At 38.0% G+C, this 20689-nt stretch overlaps 1 protein-coding gene across 3 annotated transcripts in view; it reads right to left on the bottom strand.

The window, feature by feature from the left end:
* Window positions 1–999: 999 nt before the first annotated feature.
* The window catches only part of LOC106950296 (alsin-like), a 32666-nt gene continuing 12976 nt past the window's right edge, over window positions 1000–20689 (bottom strand). Inside the window, exons 15-41 of one of the 3 annotated variants that reach the window (XM_015037052.1) lie at window positions 19401–19607; window positions 18267–18438; window positions 17995–18190; window positions 17032–17097; window positions 16694–16853; window positions 16421–16552; window positions 15640–15768; window positions 15448–15471; window positions 13484–13554; window positions 11836–11902; window positions 11557–11738; window positions 10625–10690; window positions 10421–10519; window positions 10103–10267; window positions 9486–9597; window positions 9267–9344; window positions 9065–9195; window positions 8463–8615; window positions 7950–8064; window positions 7712–7869; window positions 6748–6849; window positions 6477–6656; window positions 5629–5674; window positions 5381–5442; window positions 4350–4499; window positions 4175–4271; window positions 1000–2567 (exon numbers count right to left, since the gene is read on the bottom strand). In XM_015037052.1, coding sequence (XP_014892538.1) covers window positions 2529–2567; window positions 4175–4271; window positions 4350–4499; window positions 5381–5442; window positions 5629–5674; window positions 6477–6656; window positions 6748–6849; window positions 7712–7869; window positions 7950–8064; window positions 8463–8615; window positions 9065–9195; window positions 9267–9344; window positions 9486–9597; window positions 10103–10267; window positions 10421–10519; window positions 10625–10690; window positions 11557–11738; window positions 11836–11902; window positions 13484–13554; window positions 15448–15471; window positions 15640–15768; window positions 16421–16552; window positions 16694–16853; window positions 17032–17097; window positions 17995–18190; window positions 18267–18438; window positions 19401–19607 — 3159 coding nt within the window. In that variant the 3' untranslated portion in view covers window positions 1000–2528. Of the gene's footprint in view, window positions 2568–4174; window positions 4272–4349; window positions 4500–5380; window positions 5443–5628; window positions 5675–6476; window positions 6657–6694; window positions 6850–7711; window positions 7870–7949; window positions 8065–8462; window positions 8616–9064; window positions 9196–9266; window positions 9345–9485; window positions 9598–10102; window positions 10268–10420; window positions 10520–10624; window positions 10691–11556; window positions 11739–11835; window positions 11903–13483; window positions 13555–15447; window positions 15472–15639; window positions 15769–16420; window positions 16553–16693; window positions 16854–17031; window positions 17098–17994; window positions 18191–18266; window positions 18439–19400; window positions 19608–20689 lie in introns of those variants that run through there. The other 2 variants (XM_015037053.1, XR_001425583.1) reach the window with 2 other exon arrangements.

Raw genomic sequence — 20689 nt, forward strand, 5'->3', positions numbered from 1 at the left:
TATGTCCCTCCAACAAACCATAAAACATGTTAACACTACACTGACCTTCACCACTGGCTCCCTCCTGTGTCCATTTGGTGCCATTACTCAGACAAAATCTGCAGACAAACTGAAAAAAAAATTAAAAAATTTTAAGATTTAAATAAAGTAAATCTGAAAGCTTCATATTCACAAACGAAAACAGCAAAGCACAGGGTGAAAATATATATATTTATATAAGATAATATGAGATATTACCTTTTTATGTCCAAGTAAACAGCTGTGTGTAGTAATCGTAAGTTTAACTTGGCACACTCTTTAAATATTAGTAAATTGATTCTCCAAAATATATTACACACACACAATATTACAATGTTAAGGAGGTGTGTATATGTAGTCTGTGAATCTTAATAAAGGCTTCCACTTCACTCTTTAGTGAGAAAGAACTGTGGAAAAGTCTTAAATCATCCCTGTCTTTAAAATTTTCTATCTAAAATGCATTTTATTTTATTCGTTTCCTTTAGTTGTTCGTTCTTTCCTTCCGATTTTCCTGCCGTTCTTGCTTATTTACATATTAAGAATAATTTACATGAATATTCACTGAATGTGACGATTGTGTATAATTACAAAAAACTTCAGTAAAACGCATTTAAGTGCCAAGCACGACTTATTTTGAAAACGGGAAGGGTTTTATTTTGAAGAGTTCTTAACCGGATCTGGTTTTCCTGCTCGTCTTCCGTCTTGTGTTGCTAGGATACGAATAGCCGTTGAAAAGCGTAACCGTTTGCTTGTTCAATAACATGAAAATGTTCAAAGATTTCTAAATCTCCGTCATGATTGTAAAAGCTTTCACTACGAAATGCTGATATATTGTTCAGTGTTTGAACAGTAGATAAAGGGAGAAATGGCGAGAAAATACCGAATACTTTGTTACGTAGAAAATGCTGAACTATAGATCATTGTCCAAAAACTCATGAATCAGAGACAATGAAGACAAAACAAATCAGTCAGGACACATTCCAGGAACCAAAATAAGTTTATTACCCCTTTTTTATTCTTTTTTAAATATTCAACCATCAAACTAAGCATTCAGTGCAGATGATCAGTCTTTTATAAAGCTATGAAGTTAAAAATTACACAAACTTGATTAGAAAAATAATCACTTTTAGATCCATTCAAGTGATGAAAAGGGATGGTAATGTGTAAGGTGCTACAGTTTGTGAAAACAAAAGCAACTGAAATGTTCACTGCGATGCAGGAATTACTCTGAGTGCATTTAAAAAGCAGTGTTTTAGGAAAATAATGATTAAAAACATCAAAGTACCTCTTAGATAAATAAATGATTACAGTACACTCACTACAAGAGAAAAGAAGTACCTTGATGCTTCATCGTAAAAGATGATATAAACATACCTTTCTNGAACNTTTCCTGGCATCATTATAACATCTGAGATTAAATAACTGATATTTGAACATTGGCTCTAATCATCTTAATTAAATCTTTGTTTCTTTCCAATTAAAATATATTACAAAATATTTAACTTTAAAAGTAGTGATTAATGTTCAGTGCTGACACAGTACAAGACATTGAAAAGGTTTGTTAGTTGTTTTAAACACTCATGAAAACCACAAACAGGCGTTTAATAAGACAATGAACTGCATTTCTGCATCCAAAGCAGTTTGACATTATTTTTTTTTTTATATTTTCTCTCATAGAAACAAAAAAATTACAGTAAAAACATGATTTATTCCCTTTTCTGTGCACGTAGCTGCTCTAGTAGTAATAATCCCATTGTATTTATTAACCTATACGTTCTTTTCAAGACAATTGTGTTAGTAAAGTGTTAGAAAAACATTTAAATTAACTTTATAAGTGTTTGAATAAATCAGGTTTTTAAAGTTAAGTTGTCGTTTCCTTTTGGCTGAAGTTTAAATATAAAAATTGAGAAAACAAGAGAAACACAGCAGCTCCAACTTTTGAATCACAATCAAACATGTTTAAAACAAAAATCCTCCTAGCAGCAGTCGGACTCTAAAACCATCCAAGTCTAGAAATGTTTATGTACATACTGCCATTTATTTGCACAATAATTTACTCTGTTTTTCTGCTCTTCACTGATATATTGTACTGTAAACAATCTGTTTCTTTTTAAAGTTCAGTACGCATGCACATTACGATGCACATCCCTTGGATTCTGAGTACAATATCTGTAATTTTGTACAGTATATTACTATTACTTTTGTTTTCCATTTATATATTTTCAACACTTTTGTAACTTTTTGTTCTGCTGTTGCACATGAATTTCCCTTCTGTGGAATAATAAATGTTCCTTTTCCATTGTGAACGTCAGTGATATGAACAGGTGTTACCATGTTCCAACAGCAGGGGACGCTGTGCTGCGTCATTCTGCCAACTGTTGCTTCCTGAATGATCGGCGGTCAAATCGGCTTTTTCTGTAGCGCCGGACGGACGCCGACCTCTCTGCCAGCAGCAGGAAACTGGGAGATAATACTGGTTCTGCTCCATTAAACTGGGACTGAATCATTGGTTATGTAGTGGATTCCTGTTGGATCTGGATGAAGCAAGCCTACGGAGAGTAAAGTGACTCAAAAATGTGTTTTTGTCCAGAATATAAAGAAAAAAAAACTGAAGCTTTTTAATTAGCATCAGATGAGTTCCTGTTTCCATGGGGCATAAATATGATGTGACACAGAAGCCCATTGGTCTCAGTAACTCCTCAAAATGGGAAAAACAAGAAGGCATGCAGTCATGTAAGTTCTGCCTTAACCTGTTCAAATCTACAGACAGAACAATAATAACGGCAATAATATCAGGGTTTGAACAGTTTCCAAGCATTTTCAAGGTAAGTTTTCAAGGACCACACTATGGAGATAAAAACAATATAAATTAACTAAAACAAGACGGTTTCAATTCACTACTTTATGTAATTTATTACTGGTATTAATGATGCCTCATGATAGTATGCTACAGCAGGGATAAGGTAAATTAAAATATAACAAAATGTTATGTTTTGGAAAGTCTCTCATCCCCTAACCACCTGACTGGTCCAAAAAACAACATAATTTAACCCAAAATAAATAATAAAATTCTATAACATTGTTTACGTTGTTTTATACATATGTGTGAAACAATGTATTTAAGCATCTAATTAAATTAAATGCTTTAACAATATACAAAGAGAGCTACAAATAAATCTCTGAAAAATGTTCCAAGTATGTTTTCTGGCATTTAGCAAATAGAAATAATTTTGGTGATTCTGACTGAAGTTAAAACAGACAAAATTTATCTTGTTTTACGTCAGACAGTGAGAAAAAAATGTTTCTCTTTATTAATTGTCTGAAAATATCTGGTTTCAACTGTAAATAACGTTGACATTTATTACAAAACTGCAGTCGGGTAGTGACTAGTTCACTACCCGACTGAAAATAAAAGGTTAAGAACCTGTGTTTACCTCCGCGGCAGAGGCTCCGCCGAACCCTTGAGACCGACTCATCAAACCCCTGGGGTTCGACTGAACCCAGGTTAAGAACCCCTGGACTAGTTACATTTTCTTGAGTAACTTTTTTTTTTTTTTTTTTTAACAAAAAACTTTTAGGAGTATTTTTACTACTTGGTACTTTCTACTTTTACTTGAGTAAAAATTATGTGTTTTCTACCCACTGAATGAAAAATAAACATGTTTTAACCAAAAATTCACCAGACAGAGACACACTTGCAGTTTTTGTTAAAGCTTCCTGTTTTTTATTGATAGAAACTGATTTGGAAAATTTTCATTTGCCTGGTTTTGTTATTATTCGTTATTTAAATGAATTATTGTAATTTTGATTTTCAAAATAGCAAAATTTCCACTTAACTTTATATTTTGGTCCGTCTGATGATGGGATTTTTAAATGATTGCTAATTTGATCCATTACTCAGTACATTAGTAAACTTTTAATCAAACTTTTTTATTACTCATACTTGAGTAATTTCTCAAGTACTTTTTCCTTCTACTTGAGTAAAAATATGTTGACGTTTTGCTATAGTTTTTGGGAACTCTGAAGAACTGCACACTGACTATCAGGAACTTTCAAGCAGTTTCCAAACTTTTAATACACCCTGTTGAAATTCAAGGACTTCAAGCACCAGTGTGATCCGTGTTTTAGTGTTTTGACGACTGTTGGACTTTCTCACCTTTAGTGTGGTGAACATGAGGCCCATCTCTCCGTGCTGGAGGTTGGGATCCATCAGGTCTTCAATCAGGCTGACTTCAGCTCCCAGGTTCCTGACCCTGCAGAAATAAGAACGTGAGCTACAGAAATGGCTCAGAAACATCCGAACTGGACTGCCGGTGCTGGTGAATCTGCACCTGGCTCTGAGCACCACATAGAGGAAGAGGGGGAACAGGTCGTCCATGCACCACAGGAAGTCCCCGGCCAGGAAGGGCTTCACCTCCAGCGTCAGCTCCTCAAATGTCTTCTGAATCACCAACAGTTTGTCCGACGGCGTAAACGTGGTGCTACGTGGAGAACATGCTCATTAAATACGGATTTTAATCCAGGGGTGTTCAAAGTGAGGTCCGGGGGCCATTTGTGGCCCTTGGACTGGTTCTATGAGGCCCCAACTGCAATTCATAAATGATACAAACTTGGCCTTTACATGCAGATGGAGACTTTTAGTTTGTAATCAGTGTTAAAATCATTATCAACATAATATTTTGACACAGGAAAATGTAAAGTACAACATGAAGTATTCGTCTTTTTATAACCAAATTTTAAAATCAAGAGACTTTCACTGAAAAGCTAAGATTTTATCCTCTCTTAAAGCTGACTAAATATAGCAAGCGCAGTATGATATTGTAAAAAAAAAAAAAAAAAAAAGTAAATTTTTGCCAAAAAGTTCTGAAATTTTCTAGAAAAATTGAGGAAATTTCTAAGCTTCAAAAGTCAAAGATTTGCTAGAAAAAAAAAAATGAAATTTTGAGATTAATGTGAGAAAAATTCCACAAAAAACATTGAAATTTATGAGTTTGGAAAGTTGAAAAGCTGCTTTAAAAAAATCGGGAATTTTTAGATTAACACCAGAAATTTTATACAAAAATGTCAAAGTTTGTTCTGAAAATCTTTTCTAGAAATTTTCTGAGATTAATCTCAAAATTTCAGAGATTTTGGTGTAAATTTACTTTTTTTTCCTATTTAAAATACACCTTTGTAGAAATCCCTTTCAAATCTTGGATCTACAGTAGATCTCCAGCTGCTTCATTTATCTGATTTTAGGTTGTCTGTTTTTAAGTTTACAATTTTGGAAAAATATGTGAAAAAGTTTGGACATCCCTGTTGTAATCCCTCTGCAGTGATTTTATCTGAGCCGATTATTTGTATTGTGTTTATTTTGTGGCACCTGATTTGTTGAAGAGTCTCAACAGCAGAAATGAAACAGGCGTCTTTACTGCTGGAAACGATCTGCAGACACCATAAAATAAAGTAAAAAAAACAAAGTAAATACAGTTTATAGGGACCAAAGATGACTTTAAACATTTTTACATCACAACAAGAAACTCCAGTGTTATTACTTTTTAATTATACATGTTTTTAAATCATGTATGTATGAAGGAGTACTTGCAAAAGCTGAATAAAAAACATCCTGACCTGCTTTTTCTCCCCCAGAATCGACATCCAGTGAGGCCAAAACTTCCTACAACAGGAAACAAAACAAATATCCACAAAAAGCAGTTAGCTAACTGCTCAATGCCTGATGTGAGGAAAACACTGCATGTTCCTCACTGTACGTCAGATATCTTTCATAGTTTGGTTGAGACATAATCAGGTCCAACTTATGTAAAAAAGACAATAAAAATTAGCTAAAAACAATAGTTTCAATTCACTGTGATATTTTATTATGCATTACTGTTATGCATGTTTTTTGTGGTCGTATTCTTCACTCTGCAGCTTGAACAAAGTGAGTCAAAATATTACAAATATTATGCTTTAAAACATGTTTCACACACACCTGACTGTTCTCAGAGCAAAACACAAATTTAATTCATGTTTACTGAAAGAAACTGATTTTATTTTCTGTTATATGAATAGTTGTCATTTTCGTCGTTAAAATATCAAAGATTTTCTCTTAACTTCATATCTGTCTGATGATGTAATTCTTAAATATCAAACAATTGATCATTTTAATCAGTTACTGAGTGTTTAAATAGACTTTCTACCAAATACTTTTTTATTCTGACTTGAGTAATTTCCGGTTCTGAATATCAAGCACTTTCAAGGACTTTATACGGAAATCAAGCACTTTTCAAACCTTGAAAACATATAATTGAATTCAAGTATTTTCAAGGATTTTAAGCACCTTTACCAACCCTGTATTTATGATTTTCTTCTTCTTGAGGCAGTTTATGCTCTGGAGTGACAGAGCGGTATATTGTGTGTGTGTGTGTGTGCGTGTGTGTGTGTGTGTGTGCGTGTGTGTGTGCGTGCTGCAGACTGACTCCTGAACTCCCAGGAAGCCGAGGAGCGCCTGGTCTGGCTGCTTGTTGAGCCGCAGGATGCGCTCCCAGTACAGGGCCTCCTCCTGCTCCTGCTGCAGGCAGTAGAGGGTGAAGAGGGGCGGGTAAAGCCGAGGCAGCAGCAGAGGGAGGAGCAGCGAGGAGCAGCTCACCACAAACACCCTGAAGGACAAATAAAACAACACACGACTTAAAATGACCTCTCAACATTTATCTCGTTTCCTCATACGGCCTCCTCTGTGTGAACTCTGACCCCTGATCCACTTTGATTGAGTTTCGTCGGGTTTTATACGGACTGATGTCAGGAGCGTCTGGGATGATGCCGCCATCATCTGGTAACCCTGGAAACAGAAACCTGCAGACAGCAGCAAACAAACAGCCAAAGTTTGATCATCAGTTTTGTTCTGTAGTTTGAGGTGAAACCAACAGCCTTGGAAGCAACACGATGAGCAAATAAAGCCCAGATTTCTGTTGTTTAAAAACATAATTTAATGTTTTTATTCTTCCGTTTGGGTTTAAACTGCTTGGAAAAACAACATAAGCTCTCAAAAACAAAAAATATCCAGCTGTTTTTAGCAATAAGTTAATATTTTTTGGTGTCTGGAAGATGAGATGTTGTTGAGTCACGTGCCTCGTTACCTAGCAACCCAAGTGGCGCTCCAGCACATTTAGAGAGCTGATTTTACTGCTGCCTGTGTTGTACAATGGCTCCTGGAAAAGACAAGTGTTTTGCTGTTGACTTGCCATTCAGAAACCACTTATTGTATTTTCCTTGGTTGTGCAGGAGGCTCTACTAATGCTTCTCAAAGATGTACAGTAATATAATTGTGCATTTTGTTTGCAGCCATTTTCATTTGCAAGTGTAAACTTTAAGTTGGGGGCATGGCCAGCAGCAGCTTATTTAGATTTAAAGTGACAGAGCCTCAAAACATAAAAAAAAAACTACATAAAATTGTAAAATCATTCTGAAAAGAACTAAAAAAAGCAGAACTGACCAAACTATAACCTCATTATTTCAGAATTATATGGTAAAAATAATGAAATCAACATGTTTTGTAGCTCATAGATCTATGCTAATATCCTGGTCTGTTTAAGGAAGCCTAGTAGGCCACCTTTAAATCAGGGTCAGCCATTTTGAATCCTTTAATGTGAACTCAACAGGTTCTTAAAGGAATATGCCGCCCTCTCTTCCTCTTCTTGGTGGTGAATAAATCTACCTGATGATGCTGTACAGGTGAGTGAGGTAGGCCTGCAGCTCCAGCACCGCCTGCCGGAGCAGCCGGCGGTTCGATCCCACGCCAACGTATGTCATCCTGTACGCCGTCACCAGCGTCTCCACCAGCCAGCCCAGGGGGTGGTGGGGCGTCTCGCAGGCCTGACACGGTCACACACACACATGATTCATCCGTCCTGTGGAGGAGCTGCACAGATCAACGCTCAGGTGGGAGAATCGACCTTAGTGAGGTATCGTCTGATGTTGTCGTAGTTTGCAGTGGTGACCGCCTCGCCGTACTGAGGGATGAACTCCAAACTCTCCAAAACTTTGGTGTGAGATTTACTGAGGTCTGGGCTACACACACACACACACACACACACATATTTAATCCGATCATAACAGACAGCTAAGTGTCACTAATAATCAGGTTTCACGAATGAAGCTTGTTTTATTCCCTTTCTTTAAAAAAATGACAGTAAACTTCTTATGGTTGACATTTATCGAAAATTATAAGTTGCAATTTTTAGAAAAGTTTTGGCTTTAAAGAAGTTTTATTTTTGCTGGATTTAGGGGAAAATTGGCTCTTTGGGTTGTTAAAGTTGCAGAACGCTGGTTTAGGTTAATATAAAGATAGATGGAAGATTTAGTAAACAAAGCAGAGGTTAAAGTTAGGAAAAAAACAAATTCTAGATTCTGCAGGAACCCTGACTTACTGATAAACGTTTCCTTGGTCTTGCGGTTTGTGCGCCTACCTCTGCCGTCGAGCCGTTGTTATGGTAACGGCGATGTTGTCCCAGGCTGCGGTCCGCTCTCCATTGCCGGCGCCGTCACAGCCGAGTCGACTCCAGCATTCGTCAAACACACAGATCCACCTCTGAGCTGCGGGCACCGCGTACTGACCCAGGCTGTCGACACACAAACACATTCAGGACGAACGTCGCCGTCGGGGCCCGGACGAACGTCACCGTCGGGGCCCGGACGAACGTTACAGTGAATTTTTGAATGTTGACGCTGCTCTGTCCTGCGGTTCTATTAGCTTAATGATTGTCCAGCTTTTATATTTCAAAATAAAACTTCAAAATGGTGAATTTTGCGTATCTAACCGGACTCTGTTTGTATGGTTTCTCTTTCTGGAACAGCCGCCATCTTTAATCCCTGGCTCCATTTAAGATGGCCAGTGGCGCCCTCTGCTGGATGGTGGCCAGACTACAACACTAACAGAAGATCTAAGCGGACGTTGTTTTTTTTGTCATTAAATTGGAACTAATTTTAATCTAATAAATCTTTAACTGATAATTAACTGTAAGTAGATTGACTGCTTGCATCTCTATGAGGAAGTAAAGTAAATACTCACAGTGGCTCATCTTTCTCTTTGTTTTCATCCATGGCTGGTTTGACGTATGTTCCTACGACCTTCAAACCGGCGCTCCACTCGCCACTGAACAGGCCGTCCAGACGGTCGCCATTCGCAAGCGTCAAAACCCCCTGCAGAGAAGAAGAAGAGCGATCAGTTGATCTGAGGAAAGCCTCCAGAGCAAAGCGGGCGTGTGTTTTACCTTCCCATTGACGGTCCAGTCGTCACTGAACTCCCCATGAAAAACCGTGTCATCGTCCGACACCAACAGGCCTGAACCCTGATTACAGGGATAAAACCATTAAAACCAGTAGAAACGTAACAAGTCTGGTTTATAATGCATCTGGCTGCTCAATTACAGACAGATTATAACTTATATTTGACATTAAAACAAATCACAGTTATCCTTTGCTGTTCTTACACTCATCTTGTTTTCTTTGAATGACCCTTCAAAATAAACTCCATACTGGGTGAGGACCACAGCGCTGCCGTGCCGCTGGTCATCCAGCCAGAAGCCCATGTACTTCTCTCCTCTGAGAAACAAAAACGAGATTAATTCAACCCCACAGCTCTGCTAATGCAGGTTCATTAAATTAATTTAAACTAACAAAGATCTAAAAGATCAAAAATTGTTTCAGAAACTTTGCTACAGAATGATAATCCATCGACTAAGGCATTTTTTATGGTGACGGAAAATTAGGGGGAAAAAAAGCCAATGTGAATAAAGTTACGTTTTATTTAATTGTTTTTGTGTTTTTTTAATACTTTTGTTGAACTTTTTTAAGTATTGTGATTTTATATAAATCGACTGGATGAATAATAGTCAACAGTATGCTTGAGTTTCATAAATGCACAACATAATTTTTCCTCATTAATAACCTTTTTTATTTACTTCAATGTTTTCTCAATTTCAGTTTTCTTTATTTCATTAGTTTCAGTTATTTATAATAACTTTGGTCCTAGTTATAGTTTTATAAAGCATCTGATCGTGTTTCTGTGTTTAATCTCACATTTTGTTCAGAAATGTTTCATTTTTACCTCATGATGTCATCGTGGACTCCGTACCCCGTCTTCTTGTCCTGAACCCACTGGCCGATGAAAAGGCCTGAAGACGTGCGGGCCAGTTTACCGGCGCTCAGCATGCCGTAACCGTGGCGACGGCCATCACAGAAACAGCCGTCGTACACCTCTCCGCTGCCGTACCTTAGTGCCACCCGAAACACACACAAGGGGGCGCTCTAAGTTAAGACGTCACAGATCTGGTGACGCATCCAGTTACCGACGGTTCTGATGTTCCTGAACACATTTCTTTGACTCGGTTTGAATAAAAATGGCTCCATAAAACGCCGTACTGACTTGTACTTGCCAAAGCCATGGATCTTCCCCTCTTTCCACTGTCCTTGGTACACGTCGGGTTTGTCCTGCGCTCTGTTTGGCATTACACACTCTCCGTAACTGGGGGGAAAAAAGATAAAAATCTGGTTTAATTTGTAGAGAAGATTTAAAATTCACAGTTAATGCCCCACAGTTTGAGAACGACTGGTCCAGATTCATACAGACCCGTCCTCCAGGCCACCCTTGAAGTTTCCCTTGTACACTCGGCCGTCCGGCCACTTCATGGTTCCTCTGGAAAACAAAATGTGCAAATTACACTTTCAGCTTTTCAGCACTTCAAAGCGTTACCAACTCATGTAAACGACGATAAAAAAGGTTCTTTGACATTTTTACACAAAGTCTCAAAATGATATATAAAATAAAGTTTATTTTCATCGATTTATCAAAAGCTTTTGACGACGAAAGTCACAATTTGTAGAAGCAGAGACTCGTCTGTTTCAATAATCTCACAGAACATAGCATGGTTTCACCTACAGGTAGCTGATGGTGTCCCCCAGGGCCGGGCTTAGGACCACTTCTTTTCATCGCTCTTATTTAGAATTTATGCAGCTTAAAATTTTTTACACTGATGTCACAGTCGTCTTTTAATCCTGTACAATCAAACCTTTGTGACTTCAAACTCAGAGAAAACTAAACTAATCTTGTTCATGGTTTACAGATTTAGTTTGTAAAATCATATTTGCAGACAATTCTTTTTATAAAACTTAAGTGCAAATGTATTTTTTGAACAGTTTTAGCTTAATTACTGTGAGTGAGACGTTCATTCAGCTGTTGGCCTTTTATTGAGTTTGTATACGCCAAATAATTAATCGGTTACTTAATTAATTGACAATTATTTCCAGAATTGATTAATCACGATCAATCTGATTAATTACAAATAATCACGATTAGTCTGGTTATTAGTGACATTAAAATATTATATTTTCAGCCTTTAAAGACATTTTTTAAAGAATGCATACCACCACATGAACAGATGCAGCAGAGCAGTTATGGCTCTTCATTAAAAGAGATTATTTATTATAGATCTTTTACTATTAAAAGGTTAATTTTACTAATCCACTGATGACGTTTGTAAGGGTTTGCCGCAGCGGTCCGACCTGCCGTGGACTCGTCCTGCCATCCAGCTGCCGCTGTACTGAGCGTCTCTGAATCGCTCATCTGTGACGAACTTGTACGAAGCCGTGCGGCACACTGCAGCCGTGACCCCTGGCGATGACCCCTGACCTGCACCTCCCAGCACCTGATCCACCGCCTGGTTCAGGGACCGCAGCCACTTGTTCTACAGAGAGACGGGAGGGTCAACATGCAGAACCGCCGTAAGGGTTGGTTTAAAAAAACAATTACAGTGATAATAAAAAGATAAACCAAAAACGTACCTTTTCCTGAGGCGTTGAGGCCACCAGGGTGAAACTCTCCTCTGGACATATTATTTTGATCGTATAACTGAGAAAAGTACAATAAAATATTAATTTCCCTGAAGGATATTCCAGTGCTTACATTTTGTGACGTTTTACTTTATTTCTGCTGTGATGTGGTTTTACTAAAAAGCTGACATTTCTGCACATAACTCTCCCTTCCCCTGTTTTTCTGATCACAATCCCTCTTTACCTGAGGCGACCCTGCACCTTCGTTCTGCTGCTGCCTCCCCCTGACTCTTTCCTCTTTCTACTGTGACAATGAAGATTTATTTTAAATAAGGGGAAAGCAGCAGTGAGCACAACTTCTACATTTAAATGAAAAAGGATTGGGTTTATTCCTGCCTTAACTAATAGTAAAGGATGTAAAATAGGTGACAACAACGACATTAGTATTGTTGTTAACAAGCTTATTGCGATATATTAGTGTTACTTATTATTTAGCCAACATTAACTGCTTTACGGTTTGTTTGGAAGAAAAGTTTTTGTCAAATGTTACAGTTTTACACGTCTGATGTTGCAGGTTTTGCTTGTGAGAGACGATGTGAAACAGGAAGTCAGATTAGGACAGGGCGAAGAGGATTGGTCAAAATTCAGTCGTCATGCAGCAGAAAAAAGGAAATGCAGGTCAGATTTACAAAAAAGTTGCGATGGCGAGTAAAAATGGTAAAATCTGAGTAATGAGTGAATTTGTGTCAATAGCTGCGATCCCAACATCACAACTTCCTGACTGACATTTAATACGTAATAAGCTTCAGCAACATACTTGATGTACAAAAGTAAAATGATCACATTTATTACAGTATACTGAAATAATGTATGTTGGTGATTACCACACATTTAGCTTTTAATGCACAAACTGCAATGATTAAAGCACTGAGTAAATATAGTTACATGAATTACATTCATGTAACTAATTACATTCTGTTTATCGCCTACTAAATGAAAAAGCAGCCTTTAGTTTGCATCATGGTGGGCTACCTCACACCTCTAAATTATTTTCTGTAAAGTCTGAACTGCAGCAAATAGGTTTAATTTCCTATCATTTGTGCTGGTCTTTCACAATGTGACACAATTTTCTTTGGCTGTAAATTTACAACAAAATATATAAATATGAGAAGGTTTTCCCCCTAAATGCATAATTTAAAATGTGGCCAATCTCCACTTACACAGATACTTGTTGCTGTGTTGTTACGTCATAAGCAGATTGTTCTTTGTGTGAAACTTATCAAAAAATAGTTGTGTTAATTTGGCCTGATGTTGCAGACATGGCATCTGCACATGACCGTTAAACGCTGCGCAGTGCAGAAGTTCATCTGCAGGACAGCAGATTGTGGTTATAAAGGCAATAATAAAGCAATTACAGGAAGGATGTTCAGTTTTTAGGAACTAATTCATCTTCCTCCGATGAAAAAACGCTTCTACCAAGATTCGTTTTCTTCTTTTGTAGCTTTTTTGAAAGGTTTTAGTTTCATTATTGAACAGAAATAGTCACATAATTGGCTGTAAAGTCATCTGAACTTCCCCAATGACTAATGAGCGCTAATGTCAGTATCATCATTTATCTACTTTCTTCACATTTCTGGTCAGAACGTCTTGAGAAACTCACAATCCGCTGCCGTCTTCGGTAATCGTTTTCGCCCACAGACAGGTCAGGGGATAGATTCGAAATGAGGAGAACTGCAGAGAAACGCAGCAACAGAAATTACAGCTTTTCTGAAATTCTCAAATTAAGCAACATTACTCACTGTGAAATTACAAAATCACTTGACAAAAAACGACCAAATACGTGTCAGTTATCGTCGAAAGGGCTTTTTCTAAAAACAGACAAATTGGGGAATTTTCATTAAAAAAACCCAGAAACCTTAATTTCAGTTTCACCAAACAAAATGTGCTTCTGCTCAGAAACAGCTCTGGAAAATAAATCAGCAATTTGCAACTGTAGGAAAAGTAGCAATGAGAGGAGCTGTAGCGATAAGACTGTATTTAAACTGGATAAAAGAAACTGTTTCAAAACTGTAAATTAGACTCTTTATGATGGAAAAACACATTTAAAGCCAACGATGGAAGTGAAATCAACTGAGATTCAAAACGAAGCACAAACTGAAGATGTAAAGTGTGTTTTTTCACTTATTTCCCAGGAACTAAGCTAATCTGTGGGAGAACAACTTTCCCTCTCAGCTTCACTTCCTGTAAAAGTATCACCAGAAACCTAACCAGGTGGCACATTTATTATACTGAGCCATTAAGGGTCAAGTCTCTGTGGACAACAAGCATTTTTAATTTAATAAACCTTTTCAGCATGAGTCAGCGTTATCAGTTTAAGCTCCTCTACAGTTCATGTTTCCTGTTAATTTTAAACTCCAAATAAGATTTTTACTTTCTGGTCAAAAAGAGTAAATCCTCCATTTTGAAACTCTGTGTTGTTTTACAACATTCCTGCTTTCCCTCCTGGTTTTAAGTTTGAAAGAATCAAACTTCTGATAAAATTTAACATTTCATCTGACTCTGGAGGGATTTTAATTTAGTAGTAAACTATCAGACTGCAGTGACTGTGCCTAGTATTGATCTCCTTTAAGACAAATGTGAATGTAGCATGTTTTTGAGGACTTTTAATGATAATAAACTATATCTATATGCATTTATTTAATTATATTTAAGACATTTTATCACTGTATTCTGGAGGTGTGTTTGCAGAAGGTGGTATTGTCTTCTTAGCTAAGGTTGATTGAATTTACAGGTTATCAATGACTGACAATAGGAGCAGCACTTGAAAAGAAGCAACCTTTTAAACAACGCTAGTAAATGGAAAGTTTAGGGTGATAAAGCTTTGGGGGAAAGGGAAACGTTCCTAAATGTAGCATTTTCCTCCATCAACACACCACAGCAAACCAGACAGTGGAAGACAAAGTTAGTCTCTATAAAACATGAAAACAACCAGAGAGGGAAACACAGGCGACGGTCCAAAGTAACAGTAACGCCTCGTTGTTTGGAGTTGGTCAGATTAGTTTAGTTTCCCTCTGAATGATAGTGGGCCAGCTCTCAGAGTGGATCGCTGCAGACATTAAACCCAAATGAGCACAAAGACCCCCGTTTATCACCACTGAGTAAACATGCAGAAAACAAACGTGAGCACTGGACGTCACGCAGAAAAAACAAGATTTAGTAGTGGTACGATAACATAATTCAACTCACATTGGTATAGACTGAGAAAAATAAAACCCCACAATTATAAAACAAGGTGATTTTTTTCAGATGTGGTTATTTAAATTAGGTGAATCCGACACCACCAAATGAAAATGCTGAAAATGTCGACTAGAGATGGAAATTAGCCACTTCCTGATAATATTATGTATTTAAATGTAAATTTTCACCAATATCTATTGTCCAACTTTCAAAAATAAACCTGAAACCTTCAAATACAGCCGTCTGGAAAACCTTTTTGCAAACTTTACGACGCCCAGTGCTCACATTTATTGAATGCCCCGTATCTGAACCTTCAGAGTGGAAACTGGATGCAGCAAAAACTGGTGGGTGGGACGTCAAACTAAGATGCTCCTTTATCATACTTACAAAGCTCTGAGAGGGAAGAGACCCCTGAGTGAACGAAAGACACAATGAAGACGTGTAAAGACAATGGAGGACGACTGGAAATGTCAGCTACAAACACACCGCCCTGTTTCTAAACCTTAAATGAGCAAAACGTTCTGGCAATAAATGCATTCTGATTTATAGAAGCAACTTATAGGCATTTAATTTGGGTACCTGTGTGTGCACCAGGATGTCGTTGAACAGGATAAACCAGTGATTGGAGAAGCGGCCGGCGAACTGAGGAGTCAGAGATCTGTTGCTGCTCTCACAAATGACACGGCGCTGTGGCAGACGTAGACTCTCCTGAAAAACAAACATTCACCTGTTGGCTAAGGCAGACCTAGACGATCAAACTACCACAGATGTGTGATGCTCTTTTTCTGAAATGCTGTACGTCTTTGAAAAGCAGAAGTAGAGCCTCCTGCCCAACCAACTAGAATGCAACAAGTGGCTTCTGGTAAGTTAACAACACAAATCACACTTGTCTTTTCCAGCAGCCATTGTAAAGCTGTAAAATATACAGGTTTTTGGAACATTTTTGGAAAACACCAAAAATGTTTTTGTTTTTTTTGTGTGTTTTCCAAAACACCAAAAAACCATTAAGTTACTGCTGGATGTTTTGACTGTTTTTGGAAGCAGTTGAAACCAAAACAACAAAGTATGGGAATGTGCACAACTTGAGATTTGCATAATAGGTTCAATTTAAATGGATAAGAGAAACGTAATTTGTTTTCTATATGATGCAAAAAAGTGACAAAGTTAATTATCACGTGAATTAACCTGCAGATAAACAGTCATCCTTACAGAAAATAGTAAATAAACAAAATAAATAAACAAAAAATATTGAGTGTTTTGGAATAATCTCTTCAGCAGAACAAGTTTCCAAAGAGTTATATCTACTCCCAACAAAAGCAGACAAGGAAAAAGGGGGTCACTGATAAGGCGTTGTTCTCACAGTAGTTTTGCCAGAATGAGTTTTCCAGAACAGCTGTGTGGTTTCAGCCTCCTTCTTCTTCCTCAGGAGAGACAAAGAGAGAGCGTCGTAGTGACTGCAGCCCTGCTGCAGAGACTGATACTCCTCAGTGAGCTGGGGAGAGAAACAGGCTTTCAACACACCTTACAGTAAATAAATCTGTAGTTACTGAATTATGGGGGAAAGCTGAAACATAAAACTGAAAGAATAATAAAAATAAGTAGTAAAAGTGAGTGAAACTGAGTTTGTGCTCACCACGTCATAGCATGTAGCCATTTTGAGCAGGACTCTGCTGTAATGGTGGAGCTGCTGCAGAGGCTGGTAGAACATTGAAACCAGATCAAACTCCTTGCTGACAGACTGGTCTGATCCACACAGCTGGGAGAGAACAGCCTGCTGGCCGCACAAGCACTCCCTGCAGGGAGAAACACAACAACTTCATGTTTTTACAGCATCAGAAACAATCAGCAATAGTAGATTTTTTTTAGCAAATTCTGGTTAAACAAAGAGAAGATTCAGAGTGTTTTCAGCAAGGCAAGCAGGGGAAGTTGGACTCCTCCCATGAAAACAGTTAACGTAAAAAAAAGGCCTACAGTGAGAGTTTATGAAGTGACTGGAATCCACCCATTACTTGAAAGTCGCCGACTGCAGAACAATACCTAAAGGCACAGAGACAGATTTCATGTTGATTAGCAAAACAGATGGAGGGAGCAGAGCACACTAAGGGATGAATTTTATCCAATTTTAAATTAAAGGTATTTATTTAACTATAATTACTGGATCCTTGGCTAAAGATGTGTAAAATTTTACTGTGAGGTTAGGCTAGGTCTGTGGGTTGAACGAAACATGTTCATCACATTTTTTGCACAAAATCATTCTTAGATAATGACATCTTAATTTGGTCAGTTTTGGCTCTGGTGAGCTCCTGTTTTAGGGGCGCTTGTCACTTTAAATCCAAGTAAGCCACGCCCCCAAAATCAAAGTTTACACTCGCATGAAAATGGCTGCAAACAGATGAGCAAATATACATTATTTGTATAATATATTTGCATATTTGCTTTGAAAACAGAAGTGGAGCCTCCTGTACAACCAACAGGAATGCAGCAAGTGGTTTCTGTATGGTAAGTCAACAACAAAGCACTTGTCTTTTCCAGCAGCCATTGTACAGCACATATAATTGTAAAACCAGCTGACCAAAAGTGCTGGAGTTCCGCTTGGGTTGCTAAGTAACGGGGCTGGGCTAGGCTGGGGTTGCTAGGTAACGGCATAGCGACTATTGAATGTGACTCAACATTTGGGAGGTTTTGGAATTGTCTCATTTTCCAGACTCCAAAAACCTATAAACCTAAAACTGGTTGGTGTTGTTTTAAGAGCTTTGGTTGTTTTTAAAAGCAGCATAAAAACATGCAAAATGGGAATTTAGCATAACGTATCCCCTTTAAAACTTATTTATTTTTCTGTCTGTGTGATCAGTGACTGCATAAACACTAAATAGAAAATGAAACTAGCAGTAAAGTCAGCATTTGTTCATCAGTTAGGCTTAATAAAATCCTTACTTTTTATACGTCTCCAGGAAAAGTTCAGAGTGTGTCAGCAGGGGAAAGGAAGTTACATCACGGCTCTGGGCGTTTTGCAGGAAGTAGCTAAGCGCCGTGGCGTGTCGACCGATCAGCTTGCTCAGCTGAATAAAACTATCGCAAAGTGCAAAGAAGAGGTGCGTGCATGGATCCCCCAACGTCTGACACGCCGTCTCTGTGGGACATAAATCACATCAAATCCTCTGCTGTTCCTGGGTTTGGGCTCTGATTGAAGCAGCAGAGCGCCGCACCCTTTTTACGCAGCGGAGCGATGACGACCCTCCGGACGTCGTTCATCCAGCAGGAGAACTGCCTCTCTCTGGACGCCAGGTCGTGGATGGCCGCGATGAAACCCATCACGTTGTGATCCATCAGCGCCGCACAGAGCCGGCCGCCGCCGCTCACGTTGCTGATGTAACTCATCTGCACAAAGACAGACCAAGGAGTATGCAGACTAGAGATTAAACAATTAATCGGATTAACTGTGATTAATTGATTATGAAATGATCATCTTTTGTTTATATTACAGACTAACAAATTTATTGATCTACAAAATAAATAACTGGATAAGAAAACAAACAATAGCAACAAACATAAATTAAAAAGAAGAAAAATAAATAATTTATTAATTATTAACGGAAGTAAAGACTCGAAAAAAGGCAATCTGCTAAAACAACAACACACTCAGAGCTGTAATTCAGTCAAAACTGTACAAAAACATTTACATTTTGTATTTAAGATGAAAAAAGATATTTGTCTATAAATACGTTTGGGCAAAAACTCTTCAAGTAACAAAGTTTTAGCTTCACCTGGTTCAAATCCTGCCAATTATTAAAAGCAGATCAGCCTCACACTGCCTTAACGTTAGCCCAGCAGAAATTATTGCATTTCAGGAAAAAAAAAAAATCTTATTTATAAAAATTATTTATTTGCATTTTTAATGTATTTCTAATTGAGTATAAGAAAGACTTAAGAGTTTAAATGAAAAACCTGCAGATCGTACCTTTTTTAAAATTCTGACTGATTAGTCAGACTAATCAATAACTAAAGTAATTGTTAGTTGCAGACATAACAAAGAAGGAAATACTTTATGATACCAGATTGTTGTCACTTTGAGTATTCAGTGAACAAAAATGAAGCCAAAACAGATCGACTGTAGATTTTAAAAAAATTAGACCCAGATGTTTTTATTTAAAGATTAGACTTGAAACAAAAACACTGAATATACGAGTTCTGTATCGAACACATTTTATTCCAAATGTTTCTGCAGTTTTCTCATGTATTCCTGACTTCTAAGTTCATTCCTCCTCCATACACATTCAGTGGCCCGACTGGAAAAACGCTCCACCCATAACAGCCTGGAGTTGTGCGTTGAATCCACGAACCTCGATGCAGAAGGGCAGCAGCGTAGGTCTCTCCGTGCAACTCTTTGTTTTGAGGGGGGAGCTCTGACTCTGCAGCTTCTCGCCGTGAGCCGACTCGCTCTGCTGGCCGCAGTACAACAGGACCGGCTGGACGCAGTCGCCGTCCGCCAGGAGCAGGGAGTGGCTCTGACCGGCTGACAGATCCCAAACCCGGAGGCCGTCTGACAGCTGCAGGAACCAACCAAGAAACGAGTGTGGATTTAGGAAAATCAAAAAAATGTGTTTTCTTTTGATCAAGATGGAGATTTTCACTCATTAACAGCATAAAACAATTTACTGCGGTAGAAAAAACTCAATTAAATCTACGTTTGTTTTTCATATTTGTTAAAGCTGTCACCATGTCATGACAGTTTGTTATGAAACAGATAATCTATGAAAACATCGGTCTCCTCCACCTCCTTCCTTAGCCGCTATTAACATCTGCAGAAATGCAGCGAACCAGACCAGAAGCAACCAATCACAAAACAGTCGCCGGGCAGAAACTCAACAATGTTTTTCTGATGGCAGAGCACACCATGCACAAGATCTACAAGGTTTTTCTGTTGACAAGTTTATGGAAATCTCAGAGTTCAAAGAGTAATCATTTACATCCTCCAAGGGACACACAGATACAGCTGCTTAGGTCATACCAGCCACGCTGTTCGTCTCCATTTTAAACTTTTTACAGCAGTTGCAGCAGAGAGGATTTACATGAGGATGATTAGCGCTGCCAATCACCCTCATGTACTGGCTGGTCAACATTCCAATAGTGGAGAAACAGCTTACCATTACAGGAAAACTGTTTATCCGCCGTTATCAGTGGCCATTACGACTAGGCTGATCATCCACAACAACATGCTGCAGCTTTAATTTGGGATTTTTAAGGATTTATTTGGACCGTTCTTCAGCTAAAGGAGAATATGATCAAATGACAAAACACTGTTCTCTAACCCACACAAGATCAAAATTACACTCACAGTTTGCTGATAATTAAATTATAATTAAACACCCTAATTATATTTGGTTAAATGTCTCTGAGCGAGTTCAAGAAAAGCTAAAAATGAAGAAATCTGTTAAGTCCCTACCAGGAAACCAACAATCTAGTAAAGTCTAATGAAACAAAGTGATCAAATATGCATCCAGAATTATGATGGATGCTACAACATGTGGTTTCTCTGCAGAGGTAAACTTTTCTCTATATTACTGGATATGTGTGTATTTGATAAGCTACATTAGACTAAAGCAGAAAAACAACTAACTAATTAATTAAA

This window comes from Poecilia latipinna, unplaced genomic scaffold (assembly GCF_001443285.1).
Source record: "Poecilia latipinna isolate Pla-1442-1.1 unplaced genomic scaffold, P_latipinna-1.0 Scaffold390, whole genome shotgun sequence".
Taxonomy (NCBI): domain Eukaryota; kingdom Metazoa; phylum Chordata; class Actinopteri; order Cyprinodontiformes; family Poeciliidae; genus Poecilia; species Poecilia latipinna.